We start from the raw sequence: 20,782 nt of genomic DNA on the forward strand, positions 1-20,782 counted from the left end.
TCCTACACATACAAAATGTGCCAAAAACAATATCGATAACGAATTCTCTCAACTAATCTAGTTGATCGAGACCGCTATTAGCCCCAGGCTAAACGTGCGATATTTTTTTATCTAAGCACAATAGAGATAAGTGACTTTTCACCTACGCACACTAGTAAACGTGTAAACCCGTGTAAAGTTGCTTTTGTTTCTTCCAACTTGTTAATCATCGCATCTCGTTGCTTCGACTTTTATCACTTTTTCACCATTTTTGGTCGATTATATTTAGCGCCTTCTTCCGAATTCTGATCACGAATGAGAAAATTTATTCAGAAACAAGTTTAAAACATATGATGAGTGTTCAACTGAATTTTTGTCTAGCTGCTAAAAACATAGCATTGCAAACAAAACAGCTATTTATAAATATTTTCCTCAACTAGTTGCACTAACACATTCGTACGTAAAAAGGTCTATACATGGCTAATAGCTGAAACATTTCACATTAAAGTTAGAGGAGATGATAACGTTGTGAACAAACAAAAAGACTCTATAGTTTTCAAAGCTGCATACAACCCTATTATTTGTTAACTAAAAACAGGAAAAGGAAGAAAATTAGATAAATAAAAACAGAATAGTAGTTGTGGTGTGTAAAGTAAGTCGTAAAGTTTGTATGTTTGAATTTTGTGATATTGTTCTGAATGTATTTTTAATATAGTTAATTTTAGAGTCCGCTGATGATGAGTGAAAGCCAGTAGTAACTCGAAACGAACGGACAAACTGGCAAATGTAGTTTGATTTATTTACTCCGCCGAAAACTGTCGATCACAAGAAGCAATCAAAGTGTACAGTTCGTAGTTCAATTTTTCCATATCTATCCAGCTTTTAATACCCCGTTCACACTACCTGATATCAGGTGATTCGTGCTATCGAGGCCATATCACCATCCATATCGAGCTTTTTACGCGCCATAATGGCGGATGCTTAAAAATAAAATTCGTAGTATGTTACCTACCCTTTTGACAACTCTGCTTACGTCAGTTTGACTCTTCATATGTATTTGGCACGAAAAACAATAAATCTGGCAACATTAATGTTGCCAAAACTGCAGAAATTACGAATCTGACATCAGCAGAGAGGTTCACAAATTACGAACGCGCATTATAGCACCCGCCATTATGGTGCGTAAAAAGCTGGATAACCTGCTATCCCATACAATCGAGCTGTCATCGGATATCACCTCGGCTACATGCTATCGCGGATATCATGCTCGAAAACCAATAAAAACCAGATTTGTAGCAGTTGGCAACACGGCCCAAAGACATTTGACGCAACCCTACAGTTTTCGAAATTCGCGTTGCATGCAAAAAACAAGGAAGGAAATATTTTTGCTCTTGTCATCCCGTACATTTTGACAATTGCATATGAGAGTTCGCGTTGGTGCGAGCCAACTAGCTGACATCTCTACTCTCATTGCATTGCTTTTGTTGTCTTGTTTTTGCTTTGACCTGTTTTTGTTTTCTTCTCTTTTCAATTGCCAAAGCAAATGTCAAATCATATCAGCTGCTGTTGTGTGAACACCCGAGGTGATATCCGATATCATCTGGCGATATCAGGTGATATGCTACGTAGTCTGAACAAGGCATAACGCACCATGATGGCGGGTGCTATAATGCGTGTTCGTAATTTGCGAACCTCTCTGCTTACGTCAGTTTAGTGATTTCTGGAGTTTTGGCAACACTAATGTTCCCAGATTTGTTTTCCTTGCGAAATACGTGAAGAGTCAAACACTGGTCAAACTGATGTAAGCAGAGTTGTCAAAAGGGTATGTAACTTATAACGAATTTTTCATTATAGCGTCCGCCATTATGGCGCGTAAAAAGCTGGATAGAGACTCTCGTTTTTTTGTTTGTTCATTTTTGTGTATACTGAAGGAACGATTATGTATTATATCAGATATCTGTGTGATATCTAAATGTTAAATCTCTTTACAAAATCTGTAGGCCTATGCGTGTCTGTATCGGAACACAGACAGTCTTTATAATACAGATTTGTCTGTATATCTGGCATCTATGGTCTCCAAGCACTTGGCATTTAATGTCATCAATTATTGTGTCTGCCATGTGAACAGTTTATTTGAATCCAATTTTTTTGGGTCATACGAATTGCAATATAGCGGTTTGGTTTCAACGGATTGCAACATGAACCGGTGCATATCATTTACCAACAAGTCACTAAAGCTGATAGACGAAAGCTAGTTCGACATCGACTCTACAATGATGTTCCTAAACAGTCCACGAGGAATCGATGCAGATCGTAAGACCCCACTCCTGAACACTTTAATTCCACTCATCCCGAGAAGGATTTCTGGAAACAGTTACCAGAAAAAAACTTCACTTTAACTTTCGATTTTCTTCGAAGTTTCAATTAGTGTTATTGTCTCTAGCTTATTTTCAATTGAACCTTGCAAACATGAACTGTGTTTTAATTTGTTTAAGTCAACGGTATTTTATGTAAACAGTTTTTTTTAATTAAAAACAAATGTGAGATGTTGTTTTCAAAAGACAACAATTGAATATACACTAAAGTCGCTTTTTACGCGGGGGATACGTGCCGCGTAAAAAAAACCGCGTAAATTCCAGAGTCCACGTAAAAAAAACGCATAATTCCGGAATTCGCGTAAAAAACCAGCGTTAATTCTGCATTCTGAGTGAAGGGAAACCGAAATCCGCGCAAAAAAAAAAAACGCGTAAATTCCGGAACCCGCGTTAAAAAACCGCGTAAATTCCAGAATCCGCGTAAAAAAACGCATAAATTTCGGAATCCGCATAAAAAAAAAACGCGTAAAAAGCGACCTTAGTGTATACTTAGGATGGGACTCGTATGTCTTTATTTTCAATATGAGACTGGCAAGGTTTATTATTTTTCCAGTATTTTTCAGAACAAACTTTCAAATTTCATCAAGGCATACGAAAATTTGAACAAAATTAGATACATTGACAGCATAAACTAATATTTGCCTAGGAGTCGTATGGGACTCTTGTGCTTTTATGGGCAGTATAATTATTACTAAAATATATGCTAAAACGACTAAAATTAATATACATATTAAAAAATTGAGCAAGATCTATTGCATGAAAAAAATATCCATCATACAGATTGGTTGAATAGCAGATGAATATGAGTGCCTTGTAGTTTCCTCTCATTGACAAGTTTCTCCTATAAGTTTCAGACACAGAGTATGGCTAAAGTAATTGAAATATTTCAGCTCCATTACTGATGTATACTATATTTGGATACTCATGGTCACACCTACACCAGCAGCAAGCCACTGCGAATGAGTTACCTGGATCGATGTTTCCGCCTTCGTCTAGTTCATCGTTTCATTGTGCTTTCAACTGTTGCCGAGAATAGTTGTGCGCTTCGTCATTTTGCTCTGCTTTTTTATTGTTCATATCCACTGGAAAAGGATATAACTCTTAATCGGTCACACGTATACAGATTAACAGTTTAGAGATGATTCACATTGCATAGCATTTTGTGCAATTTGTGTGCTTTTAGCTTCGTGTTCTCGCGTTTGAAATCGATAAAAGTGGTGAAAGTGCGCGTAGTCCCCAAAGTGCGGTCAGAAAAAAGTGCAATATCTGCTAGCAATCCCTCCTACCGTGTTTGCTGATCGAACGGTGGCTGTTTTATCGTTAGTACGAAAGAGATGGACACTCAGTGGGGGGATAGCTGTGCGCTGTGTAGTGCTTAACGGAGCTGTGTGATACAATCGCTTCATAAAAGTATCAGTAGCGTTTTCATTGAAGAGATGAATTCTGCCGCCCTCTGCCACTGGACTTTGTGAGCGAGAGAAACAATAAACATTACTCATAAGATCGAACAGAAGTAGACGACCAGAGATTGGTTACACTAACACACCTGCACCTGTAGTTGATACACATTACATTGTTGCCATATCGTTGCGCGACTGGTGACCAAATACGATTATGTCGGCTATTTCAGCCGCCGTCGCTGCATGAGCGGGCGGCCACTTTGTGGATATGGCAGTGGGTTCACCGTTACCAACACTCCGCCAGTGCTAGTAAAAGCAGGGGTGGAAACGTGTTGGTGAGATTACACTGAACGCAAAAGCTATTGAAGAGCATTGAAGGCAGCGTTGCCAGGTATCCAGATTTAGCTGGATTATCAAGATTTTTGAACATGTATCCAGGTAGACAGCTTTGATGTCCAATTATCCAGATTTTTCATGGATGATCCATATTTTATTTTCTCTGTTCCGCAAAAAGGTCATCACTTCAATTTTGGCGCGAAATTTTGCAATTTTGTCACCTCAAATTTTGCGTACCCCAAAACTTTTATTCGAAAAATTAACCTTTCACCCCACGAAATGACTGCCAGATTTTTTCCATATTTTTATTTTGCCTTTTCCAGATTTTTGAAAAAATGACCTGGCAACGCTGATTGAAGGTAGAAAAGAGACAGTGAGCAAGATCGAGATCTCGGACTTAACATACTTTCTAAATATAATTGACTCTCGACGTGGGAACCGAACGGACGGATGATTTTTGCGTCCTCGAAGCGAGTCAGCAGAAAATATAGTTTTTTTTTCTTGCTGTGTGGTTGCTCCAGCCGTGTTTTAGAGCCATGGATTGTCATCAGTTGAGCAAGACGTGAAGATTAAATTAAGAAATAAGAAATGTTAAGTGGTGAATGTGTGCTATCAAGCTTACTTTCGAAGTTTTCTTAGAGCTGTAACCAAAAGGAAAATTCTTCGGGTTTTCTTTTCGCACCTGCGATGGTGTATGGGTGCGTACAAGAAGGAAAAGTGCATAAAGATACGCGGCTCGATTTTATCCTATGGATGGATTAGTGACCTGTGTAAGTGTGTGTGTATATTTTCGCAAATGTCAAATATGACAACAGTGCTTCAGCTTGTTTTCTGTGTCCGCCATTTTCTGCCGTCTCCATTGAAAGGTCCAAAATCACTAGCAAACAAGTGAAATAAACCATGGTATATAGTTTTTTTGGTGCATAAGAAGGTTTATTTCACAGACGTGCTGAAGAATTGAAGAGATCGTTGTGGAAGGGTGAGCTTAGTGAAAAGAAATTCTGTCACCAAAAGGAAGTGCTATTGTGGGAAGAAGCAGCATAGCAAAAAAAAAGAGTGTCGAATACATGTTATGTTGCAGTAGTGGATGTGTGAATTGTGTGCAACCAAGGAGCTTGTAGTTGTGCGCCAAATGTATCGAAGGCAGCAAAGCGCTATACTACCCATACAGTAAACCGCTCCTCATAACAGCAGAAGCAGTCTAGAAATTGTTTTTACCTTTTAGTGAAAATGTTAAGAATAACACAACCATGACGCACCAGAATCACCAAACTAACGGCGCAAGTTTGGAAGATTGCCACACAAACTTTTTCGCCTTGGTAAGTTTTTATCCAGTATATCGTTATGATTTCGGTTTCTTCGTCTCTCGTTCCTTTTTGTTTCGATTACTAACGGTTCAGTTGTGTTAAATTTTCCAAATTTTTAAATACACATACGTTTTAATTTTTGATGAAAAAAGGAATATTTGAGTGTAACCTAAAAAAATCCGTCTGAAAAGAATGTACTCTTCGTATATGACGTTATAACGTGTTGACCAATTCCGTCATTGATTTTGAGGAAATATTTACAATGGTAAATAAAATTGATTAGTATGTGCAACTAACTTACGTCACGAGCACAACGTAAACAATGCCAGAAGCAACTAAACAGTACAGAAAGCTCCAAGGCGAACGACAGTAGTGAGGTCATTCCTAATTAAGTAATGCTTGAATCGTTGCATCAAGCTGACGTTTACTAGCTAGGCTACGCTCTTATAATTTGCGCTTGTAGATACTGTACATGACAGTCTATAATTCTTATCAAATTAAGCAGAGAAAACCTTCGACATCGATTTCACTATTGGGAACAGACGTGATTTTGATCCTCTAAGTAAAACAAGAAGCACGCACACAACCACATCAGTTGGCGGCGTCCTTCTCCTGTCTTTTCTGTGGGACTGATTGGCGACCTGCTGCAGAAGTCATACACCATAGCAGAACAAAAATTCCAAATTCGCGCAACACCAGGAAACCGACAGTCAACCAGCAGCCCTATCTACTGAAAAACTGGTTCGGCGCCTCCATTCGATACTCGATTGAAAGTGTAGAGAAGGGCAAATGGGCAAATCGAAGTAAACTGAACGATGAAGAGTGGAAAGCAACACACACTGATACAGCTAGCGACACTACATTATACAATCGTCAACTCTACACACAGGAATCAAAACCATCCTCCCGTTTCCGACTGCTCTGCTGTGTGCTCTGGATGTGTGTTTGTTGATTTGATGTCGCGTGTGTGACGAGAAGCGAAAAAACTAGATTTTAAAAATAAATGAAAATGTTTCAATAATAAGAAACGCTCCCTACGACGACGGCGGCGACGTCAATGACTGGCTGGTATGGTTTGCGGTTGAAGGACAAGATTGTTGGGTTTTCGTAGGAGTAGAGGTGGGAAATTCGACATCATCGTCTTCATATCTCTCTTCTCTCATGACGGCGGAGATTACAGCTCTTTTGAACAACAGCACAAGAAAACTTAAGCCGACGGACACCGGAGAAGTACGGGAAGAAGGTGCTTATGGCATTCCAAACGATGCAAGAGGTACGTGAATGTCGGGTATGTTCTGCGGTGCAAAAGCGAAAAACTAAACGAGTGTTTGCAGAGGGAACTACGGTCGATAAGGTATAAGAAATGAAGAGGTGCCTTCGTGCAGGGGCGCTGATACACTGGAGTAGATTCGAGCATGCATAGCTATGCGGCAAAAATCGATGAAACGGAACAAAGTGAAATGCTGCTTTTCGTCGCTGTATTGTAAGTGAACGACGGGGGCGATGTATCAGTGAGAACTGGCTCAAGCAGCGTGTTCTCTTTTTCGTTGAAACTTGGCCCTCGAACGGGCTGGACGATTTTTTCTTAAGGGGTAATCGGTGTAGCGATTGACTGATAAGCATTCGTCGTGCTTGTTTTCCCTTAAATTTGTTTTTTTTTAAAGTAAGGAACAGTTTTGCGTTCTGAAAGCTGAGAACTGGGAAATTCGCATTTCATGCAATTTTGCCATCATTGGCATCGATTTGTAACAGGATGCATTGTCTTGATGAAATAGCAACATTTTCTTCAATATACAGAGTGTTAGGGAGCTCACTTAAAATTCTTCAAGGGGTGATAGAGGACCCTATTTGATGAAAAAAATCGTTCTACGCATATGGCCAAAATTTAACTACTGCAGAGTTATTCACTTTTTCAGTTTTGGTTATATTTGCTATTAACGCGCTCTAGTACAAGAAGCATGAATGCGAAATCAAATGCTTTTTGAGAATGAAACTGCAATTTTCTCTCTGATATGTGTGATAAACATGGGTTTTGTAGTTAACTAAATTAAACATTGAAGTCTACTCTACAAGTTGTTCTTTGACACGAAGCATCTAATTCTTTTAGTTGAGCTGCTATTTAACTAATCATTAGTGTCCTAAAAACGTCAAATTAGAGAGAATAAGAAGCACTTAGAAAAGAATGAATGTAAAATTGAATGGGTTTTGTTGTTAACTAAATTAAACGTTGAAGTCTACTCTACAAGTTGTTCTTTGACACCAAGCATTTAACTCTTTTGGTTTAGCTGCTATTTTACTTTAAAAGCAATAAGCTACATTAGTGTAGCTAGATTCACTATTTGCTGCTTCACTGTGGTGTTTCAAGCATTGATCTAGTATGCAGCGACATAACCGGAATAAACCGGGAAATTTACTGAATATTACATCTTACTTACTTTACTTTTACGGCGACAGACCGATTATCGATCCAATGCCGAATCCAGAATACGTCGCCATGTCACTTGGTCTTGGGCTGCTATCCTCCAATCTCCCCTAACACCTATTTCGCGGGCATCCTCGTCGACAGCAAACATCCAACGAGTGCGACGTCTACCACGAAGTCGACGGCCTCTATCGAAATTTCTGCTAAATATAGTTTTCGCTGGTCGTTCTTCCGGCATTCTAGCCACATGTCCAGCCCACTGCAACCTGCCGTGTTTTATCCGCTTAACTATATCCGCCGAATTGTACACCTGGTAGGTACACTTCATGGTTCATGCGTCTGCGCCAAACACCATTTTCTAGTTTGCCGCCAAGGATTGAACACAAAACCCTACGCTCAAAAACACCATGAGCTCGTCGATCGGCCTCTTTTAACATCCATGCTTCATGGCCGTAGGGGGCCACAGGAAGAATTAGTGTTTTATAGAGTGCAAGTTTAGTACGGGTTTTCAGACTACGGGACCTCAACTGGTTACGCAACCCGTAAAAGACCCTGTTTGCAGCTGCTATCCGCCTTTTTATCTCACGGCTAACCTCGTTGTCACATGTCACTAGTGTACCCAGGAAAATAAATTCGTCGACTTCTGCAAAAGTTTCCCCATCTAACACCACCTAAGCCACGAACTTAATTTTTTGTGCTTAAACGGTTGATGTTAGCCAAAGACAATGTTCAAAAGAATTGTTGAAATTTTTTGATCATTGCCTACTATCATAAAAATAGAAATTATAATTTTTGATACAGCGAAGATACATGAATAGTTTCTTTAGCAAAGTTGTAAAACTTTTCAAAATATGAAACTTTGTAGAAGATATTAAATTTCTATGACGTCTATTTATTGTAACACAAAGCATTTTCATTGTCAACCCCCTCAAATTTAGTTTTTCTGGCATAACTTTTTAAATATTGTTTTTTCAAGAACATAATTTTCTAGACAAATATGACCAACATAAAAACACAGGTTTTTTTCGAAGACAGCATGTTACTACAATCGTTCTATACTAAGTTAGAGCGTTTTCTCATCAAATTATTTCCCAGATTCAAATGCATATAGGGGAGAAAGAGGCAAACCGGTGCACATCATCAAATACTTTTTTTAAAGCTTAGGCCGTTTACATACTGGCGCGTTCTGCGTTGCGGAGACGATTCGCCTAGCTGTGTGTTAATGTACAGCGCTAAGTAGAGCTGTACATTAACCCATGGCAAGGCGAACCGTCTCCGCAACGCAGAACGCACCAGTATGTAAACGGCCTTAGACCTTGTTCTATAAGCTAGTTAAACTTTGATACTTGACAATTCATAAATGAATGAGTAGGGTGATGTTTTAGGTATGTATGTTTTTGGGGTTTTCTATACAAAAATGCACCAACTACCTGATAAATGAACGATGATTTGTGGATTTATGAAACACATAACATATGGACACATAACATATGGACTGTACTGCCGGTATCCGCATAACTGTCTTATACTGATTTTTGTCACTTTTGAGTTAAAATCGGGAATTGACTTAACTGTTATCATATTTTCCGAAAAAAATCTAAAATTGATACTTTTGCATGGAAAAACATGAAAAAAACAAGTTGTGTTTGTCCCATATTAAAAGTACCCGCATTACAGTCCCACTGCATAGTGGTACATACTGAGAACATAAAAATCTTCCTCCAGATTAGTGTATATCGGATAACATTAGGCATATGTATGTCATTTAATTAACTAGACTAATGTTTTTCTGTAGTACAATCTACGTTGCCGGTGATACTGCCGGTGGCTGGTTGAATTTATATGGTATGGGACAAAATATGCGAGTACTCTTGAAATGTACCCGCATATTTTGTCCCATATTGTTTTTTTTTTCAGGTTATATAACGTAAAGCCAATTCCACCCATGGTTTTTTGTTCTCAACGTTAAACTTGTCGTGCCATGAAACTGTTCTGGTTATTGGTGTTGGATGTAATAGCTGGAAATCAGAAAATTTACGGATAATATTATATCGCTGTTATCTCAACATGTTGTTTTTCATTATGGGACAGTTATCCGGGTACCGGCAGTGTAGCTGGCAAGTAAAACCAAGGATATATGGACAACAAGGCTCATTTCAAGATGGCTTGACAAAGTATTTTTTTTTAATTCTTTTAGCACCAATATTTAGTGGTTATTTGTGGTTTCGAAATCCAATTTGTGGTAATTTGTGGTTGAGTAATTTCTGAGAAATTTTCAGAAAACTGAGTCAAGCCATCTCTGAAAATGATTTCGCTTCAAATGAATCGGACAACGATGATATATACATCAATCGAAAGCTCTTAATTTGTGGTTCACGAAAATGTAGTTTTTGTAGGCATAGTTCATATTAAAATAATTAAAAAACTATTATTTAAATTTTTGAACATTGTTTACCTCTTGTTGTCAACACCGACGGTACGCGGCGCTGGTAGACCATCAAGATGATTTTTTCTCAGAAAGCTTTCGTGTAGCGATGAGTATGGTGAAACTAGAGATACTCAGAGGGAGAGATATGCGGTGAGCCAAACGAACAAGAAAGGTAACACCACATTGAGAGGTATTGCAATCAGGTACAAAAAAGAACGTGTTCATTCCTATACGATTTTTTGTTCTATTGCCAATGAATGAGTGATTTTTACCCGGAGTTCAACAAACCTTGTGTATAGGTAACAAAATAAGTGAAGGTGTATAAAATTAAACATAAGCATAAAATATATCAACTTAACAGTTTTTGCGAAGCACTTCACTATTCTTAAGGACTTTCACCGTCACCACCGATTATACAAGTCGAATGTTAGTCAACATTGCGCTTTGAGAAGAGATCTGGCACCTCTGACATATGAAACCCAGTTGCCGACTTGGCGATTTTTTTCACCGAGAATCTCTTCCTCTGAGTATTTCTAGGTGAAACAGTATGTAAACAGCAGGGATACTATATGTGCAGATTTGCTGCGAAATGCAAATGTTGATCAATTAGCAGATATTTGTAGTTGACAAGCCTCCGTGTGTTTTACGTAAATTTCCTCAAAATAAGTGAAGTTTTACGTAGACATGCGAGCGTAATTTTCTCGATCTTCGGTCGAATCATTTCCGGAAATGTAGTTTTGCCGTTTACCGATTGTTTGAAAAAAAACCTAAATTAATACACCTAGGGGTGTGATCTGGTCTTTCTCATACAAAACCTATTATATGTTAAAATCTATTAGCACATACGTTTTAACTCTTGGAATAAATTACAGCCTGATAATAATAAAGAACATTTTTTTGTTTCGATAAATATAATAATATTTTGGTAACCAACTACGAAAGTGTATTCGACTGTTGGGTAATTTAGAAACCGGAATGATGCCTGAAGATCGGGAATGGGCCTTAGAACTGTAGGGAACGGTTGAAACGCATGGTAAATGCCCAAAGGTGTGAGTCCTGACTAGAATTAAAATTCGATATTTTCTCGTCTCTGGAATATGCTACTACAACTACCCCCTGAATAATAAAACAAAAAAGCTTTCAACGGCAGCGACAACTGTATGTCGTATACAGTAAGGTCGCTTTTTACGCGGGCTTTCCTCCATTACTCGAAACGGTACAAGATATCGACCTCATTTCAATCACGTTTTCCGTTTTAGGCCACGAGTGATCATATATCAGTTTTAAAAAAAATCACAATTTTTCGTGTTAATACTCAAAATTCAAAATATTGAATTTTGGTCTCTAGATTGGCCACTATCATATTCAAACGAGGTTTTAACGTTTTAGGACGGTTTTCTTTGTTATATTTGCAACTCGAAAAAGTCGTTTTTCACGCGGACTTATACAAATTTGGAACGCATCCCCCGCGTAAAAAACGATCTTAGTGTATATGAACGACTGTCGATATGTTCTAGATAACCCACTAGCACTAACATCGGCAGGTGCCAGTACTATGCTCATCCAACGCCGCGTACGGTCGGTGTAGACAACAAGAGGTAAACAATGTTCAAAAATTTAAATAATAGTTTTTTACTTATTTTAATATGAACTATGCCTACAAAAACTACATTTTCGTGAACCACAAATTAAGAGCTTTCGATTGATGTATATATCATCGTTGTCCGATTCATTTGAAGCGAAATCATTTTCAGAGATGGCTTGACTCAGTTTTTTGAAAATTTCTCAAAAATTACTCAACCACAAATTACCACAAATTGGATTTCGAAACCACAAATTAACCACTAAATATTGGTGCTAAAAGAATTTAAAAAAAAAAAATACTTTGTCCGGCCATCTTGAAATGAGCGACAACAAGCCAGGAAAAACCGGGAATTTAACTTCGGGTTTGGAGTGGCCACCCTGATTGGACTTCAGCATTTGTGGATACATGCTAGGAAAGCTGGGTAAATGTTTTACACACATGACTTTGGACACTTTTAGGAATCGTTTGGTGAAAATCTAGGATGTAATAGCGATCAAAGTCATGCGTGCGGCTTGTGAGATTTTGAGAAGCGATTGTGGGCCATAATCAGATGCAAAGAAAAAGAAGACGAACGAACACCAACAAATATCCAGTGTGGTTTAATCCACAATTGAAGAACCTAAAAAATAGAAAACAAAAAGCACATAAAATATACAAAAAAGACAACAATAGCGAAAATCTTCAAAATCACCAAGAAATTCGCCGTCAACTTGACGCAGCCGTTAAAATTGCGCATGAAGAACATAACCGTAAAATCGAACATCAAATCAAGTCCTGCCCTAAGAACTTCTTCAACTACGTAAAAGCCAAACTCAAAAGTAGCAACTTTCCATCACGAATGCATCTTGACAGTAAATTAAGACAAACTAATAATGAAATATGTAGTCTTTTAGCCACTTTTTTTTCCAAGAAATATACACCACATTTGAAGAAACAGATCGCGGCCGCGAATATTTCTCGTATTTTCCTGAATTTTCGAATTCTTTATCTGTCAATCAAATATCCGAATTCGAAATTCAGAACGCACTTAAAAACTCAGACGTTACGAAAGGTCCTGGACCTGACAGAATAGCTCCAATTTTTCTCAAATACTTGGCAGAAGAACTATCTACACCTTTACTACACCTGGAATTTTTCCAGAACTCTGTAAAACCTTATATTTAGTGCCAATTTTAAAATCTGGCGCTCAATCCGACATTCGTAATTATCGTGGAATTGCCGTTATTTCATGCATTCCAAAATTATTTGAATCAATAATTAATGAAAAAATCTTTCAGCAAGTAAAAAACCAAATCACAACTCAACAGCACGGCTTTTATAAAGGCCACATCTTTTGGAATTCATAACTTTCACTTTAACTGTAATGGATAACGGTAACCACGTAGAAACTCTTTATACGGACTTTAGCAAGGCATTTGACAGAATCGACATACCTTTATTGCTCTTCAAGCTCGAGAAATACGGAATAGAAACCAAATTCTTGGAATGGCTGCAGTCATACTTAACAAAGAGAACACAAATAGTCCGCTTTCAAAATTCCTTTTCAAACCCAATAGAAGTAACTTCCGGGGTGCCTCAAGGTTCTCACCTGGGCCCTCTTCTTTTTATATTATACGTGAATGACATTTCCTTTATTCTTAAATCAATACGTGTGCTTGTATATGCTGACGACATGAAGCTCTTTATAGAAATAATCAATTCAGAAGACTTCGAAATATTCCAGAATGAAATTAATGTATTCTACACTTGGTGCAACAAAAGTCTATTGCAACTCAACATTAAAAAATGTAATTCAATAGCCTTCAGCAGAAAAACAGTAACACCACCTACAACCATTTTCTTAGGAAACCCACCAGTAGAAAAATGCAAAATCGTAAGGGACCTAGGCGTAATCTTAGACTCCAAACTTACATTCATAGAACATTATAATACAATTATCAACAAAGCAAATAGTATGCTGGGCTTCATAAAACGCTTCGGCCACAATTTTCAAGAACCATATACAATCGAATATATATTACATACGTCCGACCAATTCTGTAACACTGTAGCATTGTATGGATTTCCTTTATTGTAACACATGAAGAACGCATTGAATCTGTCCAAAAACAATTTCTTTTGTACGCGCTTCGTAAGCTAAATTGGACAGCATTTCCCTTAGCATCATATGAAGCACGCTGCATGAGGGGCCATCCACATACCACGTGGACAGGTTTGGGGGGGGGCCACGCTCCATACATTTTTTTTAGAATTTATATGGACAGTTGTCCACGGAGGGGGAGGGGGGGGGGTCAAATCGTTAAAAATCTGTCCACGTGGTATGTGGATGGCCCCTTATAGACATACAAGCACTTGAAGAACGCCGCGAACTTTCGATGCTATTTTATCAATGACATTATTTCTCAACGTGTGCAATCTTCTAAATAATTATCGCAACTAAATTTTTATGCACCCAGTCGTCAATTAAGAAATCGTAAAATATTTTCGGAAAATTCTCACAGAGTTAGTTCTCAAAAAATGGCAAAATAAATCGCATGATGCGTCACTATAATCAGCACTGCGAAAATATCGACATCACTATGGGCAGGAATCGAATCAAAAAACGACTAACTACTGGAAATAATGTATAGAATATAAGAAAACATTGTATTATTATAACTGTAGTCTACATTTGCTTGACGAAAATAAATAAAAAAATAAATAAATAAATAAACAAAGATGACAGATTTGAATTGACGTATGACTACACTCAGAGAAAATAACTATCGAGTTCCATAAGAATCTATTATGATTTTGCGCCACAAGGGTCTCTTATAGCAGCCATAAGTTTGTCTTATGAGTTGGAGGGGAAAATTTATTCTCGACCAGTAACGATTTTCATAAGTCATACTTATAAAATTTATTTGTCGAATAATATATTATAAAAACAGACATATCAAAATCACAGCTTTTCAACATGAATTTTATGAAGGGATAAATATGAATATCATTTGTTTAATTTAATAAAACACAATTTTTGCCATAAAATTTATAACTGTTAGGTTACAAAATGTATACCTTTGCATGTTTTTTACTTCAGCAGATTGCATTGAAATTCTGACTCTTCGAAAGTGTGATCGCCATCAAGATCGTCAACAAGAGGAGTCCAATTCCTTTGCTAAGTAATTAGATTTCCATTTTCGAAAAGTACTCAAAGTACTCTTTGAATTTCAACTTTCAACGAACGAGCTGTGAATAAAGAAGGCTTTCAGCTCCAATCAGTTGACAGTGATAGCAGCATTTCTGTGATTTCGCAAACGCTGTGTTGCTTTACCGATGATTATGCTGTTGAGAATGCAGATGCTTATATAGTTCATCGACTTCATGCAATGAATTGGCTCAAATAAAAAAATTCTTTCACTTACCGGACTTTCATTGAAAATTGACGCCGCTAACGCTGAAGGTCGTTTCAACTTGAGACAGTAAAAATGCAGTTTTTGTCACTTTCGTTTGCAACGTCGAAAATTTGCTGCACTGCTCCTATGTATTTATTAGAGCCCAACTGAACTGGATGTTAAAGTTTTTTATAGCATGTGTTTCTCGTTTTTTTTGTATTTGTCTTGAAACTAAGAGTTTCGTTTACATTTTTAAATAGTTATAATTCTCACGAAATGCGACATGAGCCAAACATCCGGTGGCTATGTGACCCATTGGAGTTGGAGTCACAACACTCAAAATTTTAATTTTAAATACTGAAACTCAAAATTTAGGACATTCTGTCGCTACTAGATTCTTCAGAGCAATACCAAATGATCTGTTTAGTAATTGACAATCACCAATAAAATACACTGCAGATAGAAGCATTCCTTATACCTGCCATTCTTAAGTCTCTTGTTTTGCTGCTGAGAGAAGAGATACGGTTTGCAATCGAAGCAAATTTGCATTAACTGTAAGGAGTGGGACAACGGTAACAGAGACAGCGGACAGAAGAGACAATGAAGGAAACGGGATACATTTTTTTCGCGCTGCAACTCAATTCTTCTATATACTATGGATGCAACAGCACACGCCGAGGCGATGCTGTTGAGGCAACACGCTGAGAAAAAAATAGGGAAACACAGTAAAACGCATACAGTTGTGCGCTGAAAAAATCAAGTAACACTGCACTGATCGGAACAAAGTGCAATGTGTGTGGCATGTAGAGGCAGTGGCGGCTGCAGTCAGGGTTGTTCATGTTTCGCTTATTTTTCCCTTTTCTGAGGTTGTTCCGCGCAGCTGGTGCACCAACAAAAGGTGGCTCGTGAAACCTTTTTTTTATTTTATTTTATTTATTCGACCAGTATCGGTTGATGAAGAGTACACAATGGTTGGCAGACAGTAGGACGTTTTATGGGACTTTCATTGGTTGGTTTACCTTTATCAGCGATATTATTTTCGCTCTTGCTTAGGAGCATATGTGGCACACAACGGCAGACGAAAAGAACATTCAGTGGTGTGGGACACTCGCCTGATTGGTGCACCGTACGTGTGTGTTGATTAAAATATTGCACTAGGCAAGGGGTAAAATACTGACCTGTCTGTTAGCATAAAAAGTCTTATTTTCAAGTGAAAGAAGATAACTCGACGTGTTTATCACTACTATAAGTGAGCATGAAAGCCCTCTATTATATATTCGGATGGTAGATAAGAATATTTTAATTTATTGTCTGAGGTCACTAGTTTCCTCGTCTGATGGAAAACATCTCCGATAATTTTACTACTTTTTAAGGTGAAACGGGACGTGGTCGCGATCAACTCGAATTTTGCAATCTAATTTTTACTTGATTTATGAAGACTACGTACATGAAACTTTGATCAATTGTTTTCACAACTGTTGCATGCCTGAAGTAGCAATTTGAGTGCTGTTTATTTAATGGAAGCCGAATTTTTTACGCTCGAACTACAAAAGTAAAAAGAACTCTAACCTCAAAATTGTATAGGAAAAGACCACAAACCTGTTTCACCTTAAACCGAGCTAGAGCAATGAGAGTATCAGGAAAAGACCAAAGTTAGTAGAATTTCAGTCCTAAACAGTTCATTAGACAAAAAAAATTGTTTCACATCATGTTGAAAGTTGTTGCTGTAGGGTTTAATAATTAGCTGTATATCTTCAAGAGTATATGCAATATTCCTGATGGTTTAGAGATTGAATTATTTAGTTCTTAATTAAACAATTTGATAATATAAGTAGCATAATAAACATTGTTCCATTGCATGTTTCAACTCCAGCCAGTTATGTGTGTGATGAAAGCAAAGCGGCAGGCCCCGGTCCCGTAAGAGTGGTGGTACTGCGAATATAAAACGACCTGGAACCAACAAGCGAATCGTCGCTGCTTAACGCGTCGCTTTATGGGGTTTCTCTTTTTTATTATTTGCAAATTTTTCTCCCTGCCCTCGCCATTCGTGCGTCTCTCCCATTGTTTCATCGATGTACACACCGACCCACCGTGTGTCGAACGCGCGAGAGGAGATATTAAAAAGTAACTACTTTACGCCGTACAAGTCAAGGCAAGTCTCTTTTCTCAACACTTGTAACATTCGCGCATTCGCACTTTCAAATAGCATCCTATCGCATTATTTAAAAACACTGCCTCACTCTGGTACAAAACCGTACACCAACACAGTGAAACTGGACAGTGTGCTGTGTGATAAATAGAACAACAAAAACCGCATTCGCGTATGATTAGTAGGTAAAAAATAGATTGACATTTCGTTGTTTCAGTGTTTGTGATAAGATTGCTACATGGAATTGCACATTGGTATTGATGAACTTGTATTGTTTTACTCGCACTAACATCATAGAAAGCCGCAGTACGGCGACGGTGGCGCTGAATTCTCATACGAACGAACATATCAATTATGAATACTAGGGTGAATGGACATGAGGGAGCGATAAAGTGTATCTACTGAGTCTAGATAGAGGTCTATTCCACAACCTAGTGGGAACTGATGATTATACATATACGATTGAGATACCGAACGAGGAAATGAACACCGTGAGGACGACTAATGAAGATATTGTCCAATCTTGTGTTCTCGCACCAATTTTACAGTGACAGTGATCGAGGTGTACCTACTTTGCACACAGCTTTTCCAAGTATTTAAAGACATCAAAGCGGCACTTTCAGCAGTAAGAAAAATTTGGAAATGATTGTTTGGCAAACACGAAAGACGTCGACCTGTGTCGACGTCATTTCAAATATCATCAGAAAAATCGGCCGCCTCGAATGTTGGCACATGCGCATGAATGAAGGTCTCATTTCGTTCTACTACCGGTGTCAAACCTACAGCGAATAAATTCTATCAGGACTACCTAATCGATGTGGTAAATCCATGAGAACATATTCAAAGCGCTTTTGTGATCGTTAAGTTGGACGTAAGGACAAAAAGCGGCTTGAATTTGAAAAACTGTTCTCTTTTGGGTATTCTGTTCGTTGTTCACATTAATTTTTCTAAATAAAAAAAACTACAAACTGTTTCGCTTGAACAAACGACGTCGCGGCCGTGATCTCCTGGATGAGTAAGAAATCTGACTATTTATGTTTATTTCTAAACGGTTATCAATAGTTGGCAGATAGTACGGAATCAAAATTATCGCATTTACCAACCTATCTGATTTGGCATTTGTCGAATGCTAAGCTTTACTAATATTGCGATAGAAATAAATAAAACTGACATTCATTGATTTTACTTGTGTCGGCTTAATTCATCTCTGTTAAAAAATATATTTTATAGAGAAATATAACATTGTTTTCGTGAGACAGCAGTAACATTCGATTCGATTCCCAATTAGGGCTAGAGTCGTTTCTTTGATTCGCACCAGAAATATTATAATGCACAACTACAAAGCTTGAAGTCCACATCCAAAAATTGAACTGCGGTCCCATTAAACGACGTGCTCAGCACAACCGTACTCCCGTTTGGTAGCAACATAAGTCACGCGGAAAATGAGTATTGAATTACACTGCCTTTTTCCCTGTGTATTTCTCTTAACTCCTACGTAACTTATGATCATGTTGACGTCCTTTTAATATATGTGAAAACTAAATTTCGGCTCTCATCTCGCTGTACACCAACACCGAGAAAGCGTTGCTAAAAAGCAGATTCGTCACCCATACACTCTGATCGAATTGTGCGCATGGAGTCTGGACGAGATTCACTCATACACAAACCACCGGAGAATAATCATGAAACAAGAAAAAGCAAATAAACTTACAAAATAGATGACACTCTTCCCACTTTTCATCTTGCACTGTTGCGGCGGGCCTTCGAGTTGTGCAACGTAAGCACATCGGGCAAATGTTCGAAAAAGTTTAATAGACCAAAAATGCTCGTTTGCAAAGTTTTCCTGCTTTTGAAATTATCATTCTTTTTGTGATCAGTCACACATTAGTTCAAAAGAACCTCATGAATAATTTTGAGTTTGTAATTTTGGAGTTCGTAATCGTAACATTGGGTTGAAAACATTTTTGCCCTGGATATAATTATTCATGAAAAGTTTCTAGTACTTTCCAATACAGTTTATCAATCGTGTATAAGCCCAACCTCTTGAATGGGCTCGGAGGACAGTGTAAGCTTAACAAGCCAGTCATGACTCATGTGTTAGGATCCACGCTCGAGAGAGATTGTTGGTGTCAGTAAGATCGTCGCACTAGCCCTGCAATTGATCTGTACACTAATCGTTGGCCACGAAATATGTGTATAATAAACAGAAGGACAAGTTCCGATTCAAGGGTGTCCTACATCAAATTGCATCACGTAAAAAACGCTCTACAAAATTACCTAGTTGACCGATTCTTTTCAATCTTTCAGACAATTAAATATAACCCATTATTAAACTTTTGACATGTTAATTTTATTCAACTTCAATGCCAAACTCCACTCATTAGATTTTTCATAACATCTGGCTGCAGCTGTTTCCCACGTTTTCTTAATGTTCTCGGATTGGATAGTACCTGTTTCATACTAGCCTATAATAGGAGGTTCATATCCTTGGATACGAGAGTGTCTTGTTTCAGCTGAGAAAGCAGACGCTTCTGTAGGCACTTCTTGAAGTAGATCTCCCCGTTTGCAGTCTAGGTAGTCACGAACGGCGCACTTTGAAAGTTTCTGCTTTCTTATTTTCTACGGAACATCAAACTTGTGCTGGGCAGTGGAGACCAGTAGTCCGGAAGCTGCCGGAAGACCGTCTTGATGTAAGTCTCATCTTCCAACACTCGGCAGCATCTGGGTGTACAGTTTCCGGCCCCGTGACTTTCCCACCGTATTTGGCAGTTCGTCACGATTTGAAAGCTTCTGCACTTTGTACGTATGCTGTCCCTCCTGGTCATTGGCTCTCTGAACGAACGGCTTGGACATATTCAACTTTTTGGTCACATCGCTGACCGAAGCGTTTAGATTCCGCGTAAACGCTTTCACAACACGCTTGTGATCCTGATCACTAATAGAACATCCATTCTGACTACATTTTTCCTTCCGTTTGAAGCTCCTAATTTCGTAGTAACGTTTAATCACACGACTCACCATTGAATGCACGATTCCGAGTTGTTCTTCGATGTCCCGATGAGAGCTGCAAACTCAATTCGAGACGTTGCTTTTCGAGTAACGGCGATTTTTCCAATTTTCAAAAAACTGACCGTAAAAAAATTACAATGTAAACAATACACTCCAAACTATTCCATCCAAATTTTCAAGACAAAAAACCCAATGGATAATTTCCTACAGCGTTTTTCCCGTGATGTAATTTCATTCGGGACACCCTTTACTGAATGGAGCATCAAGGCTTAGCCTTGTATAAGCACATGTACAGATTTTGGAAACAAATTTTACCTCCAATTGATTCTACAAGCTTTCGGGTCAGTTCTGCGGGGCTCACTGAAAGAAGCTGCTGGGTCAGGTTGTGGATTTTAGAACGAAAACTTAGAAATCACCG

General features: G+C 38.2%; 1 protein-coding gene across 4 annotated transcripts in view; it reads left to right on the forward strand.

Annotated features, from left to right (window-relative positions):
* The first annotated feature begins 3,358 nt into the window (after nt 1-3,358).
* The window catches only part of LOC129724963 (mediator of RNA polymerase II transcription subunit 13), a 90,993-nt gene continuing 73,569 nt past the window's right edge, over nt 3,359-20,782 (forward strand). Inside the window, exons 1-2 of one of the 4 annotated variants that reach the window (XM_055680276.1) lie at nt 3,359-3,673; nt 4,414-5,409. In XM_055680276.1, the coding sequence (XP_055536251.1) occupies nt 5,341-5,409 (69 nt within the window). In that variant the 5' untranslated portion in view covers nt 3,359-3,673; nt 4,414-5,340. Of the gene's footprint in view, nt 3,674-4,413; nt 5,410-20,782 lie in introns of those variants that run through there. The other 3 variants (XM_055680277.1, XM_055680278.1, XM_055680279.1) reach the window with 3 other exon arrangements.

This window comes from Wyeomyia smithii, chromosome 2, assembly GCF_029784165.1.
Source record: "Wyeomyia smithii strain HCP4-BCI-WySm-NY-G18 chromosome 2, ASM2978416v1, whole genome shotgun sequence".
Lineage (NCBI taxonomy): Eukaryota > Metazoa > Arthropoda > Insecta > Diptera > Culicidae > Wyeomyia > Wyeomyia smithii.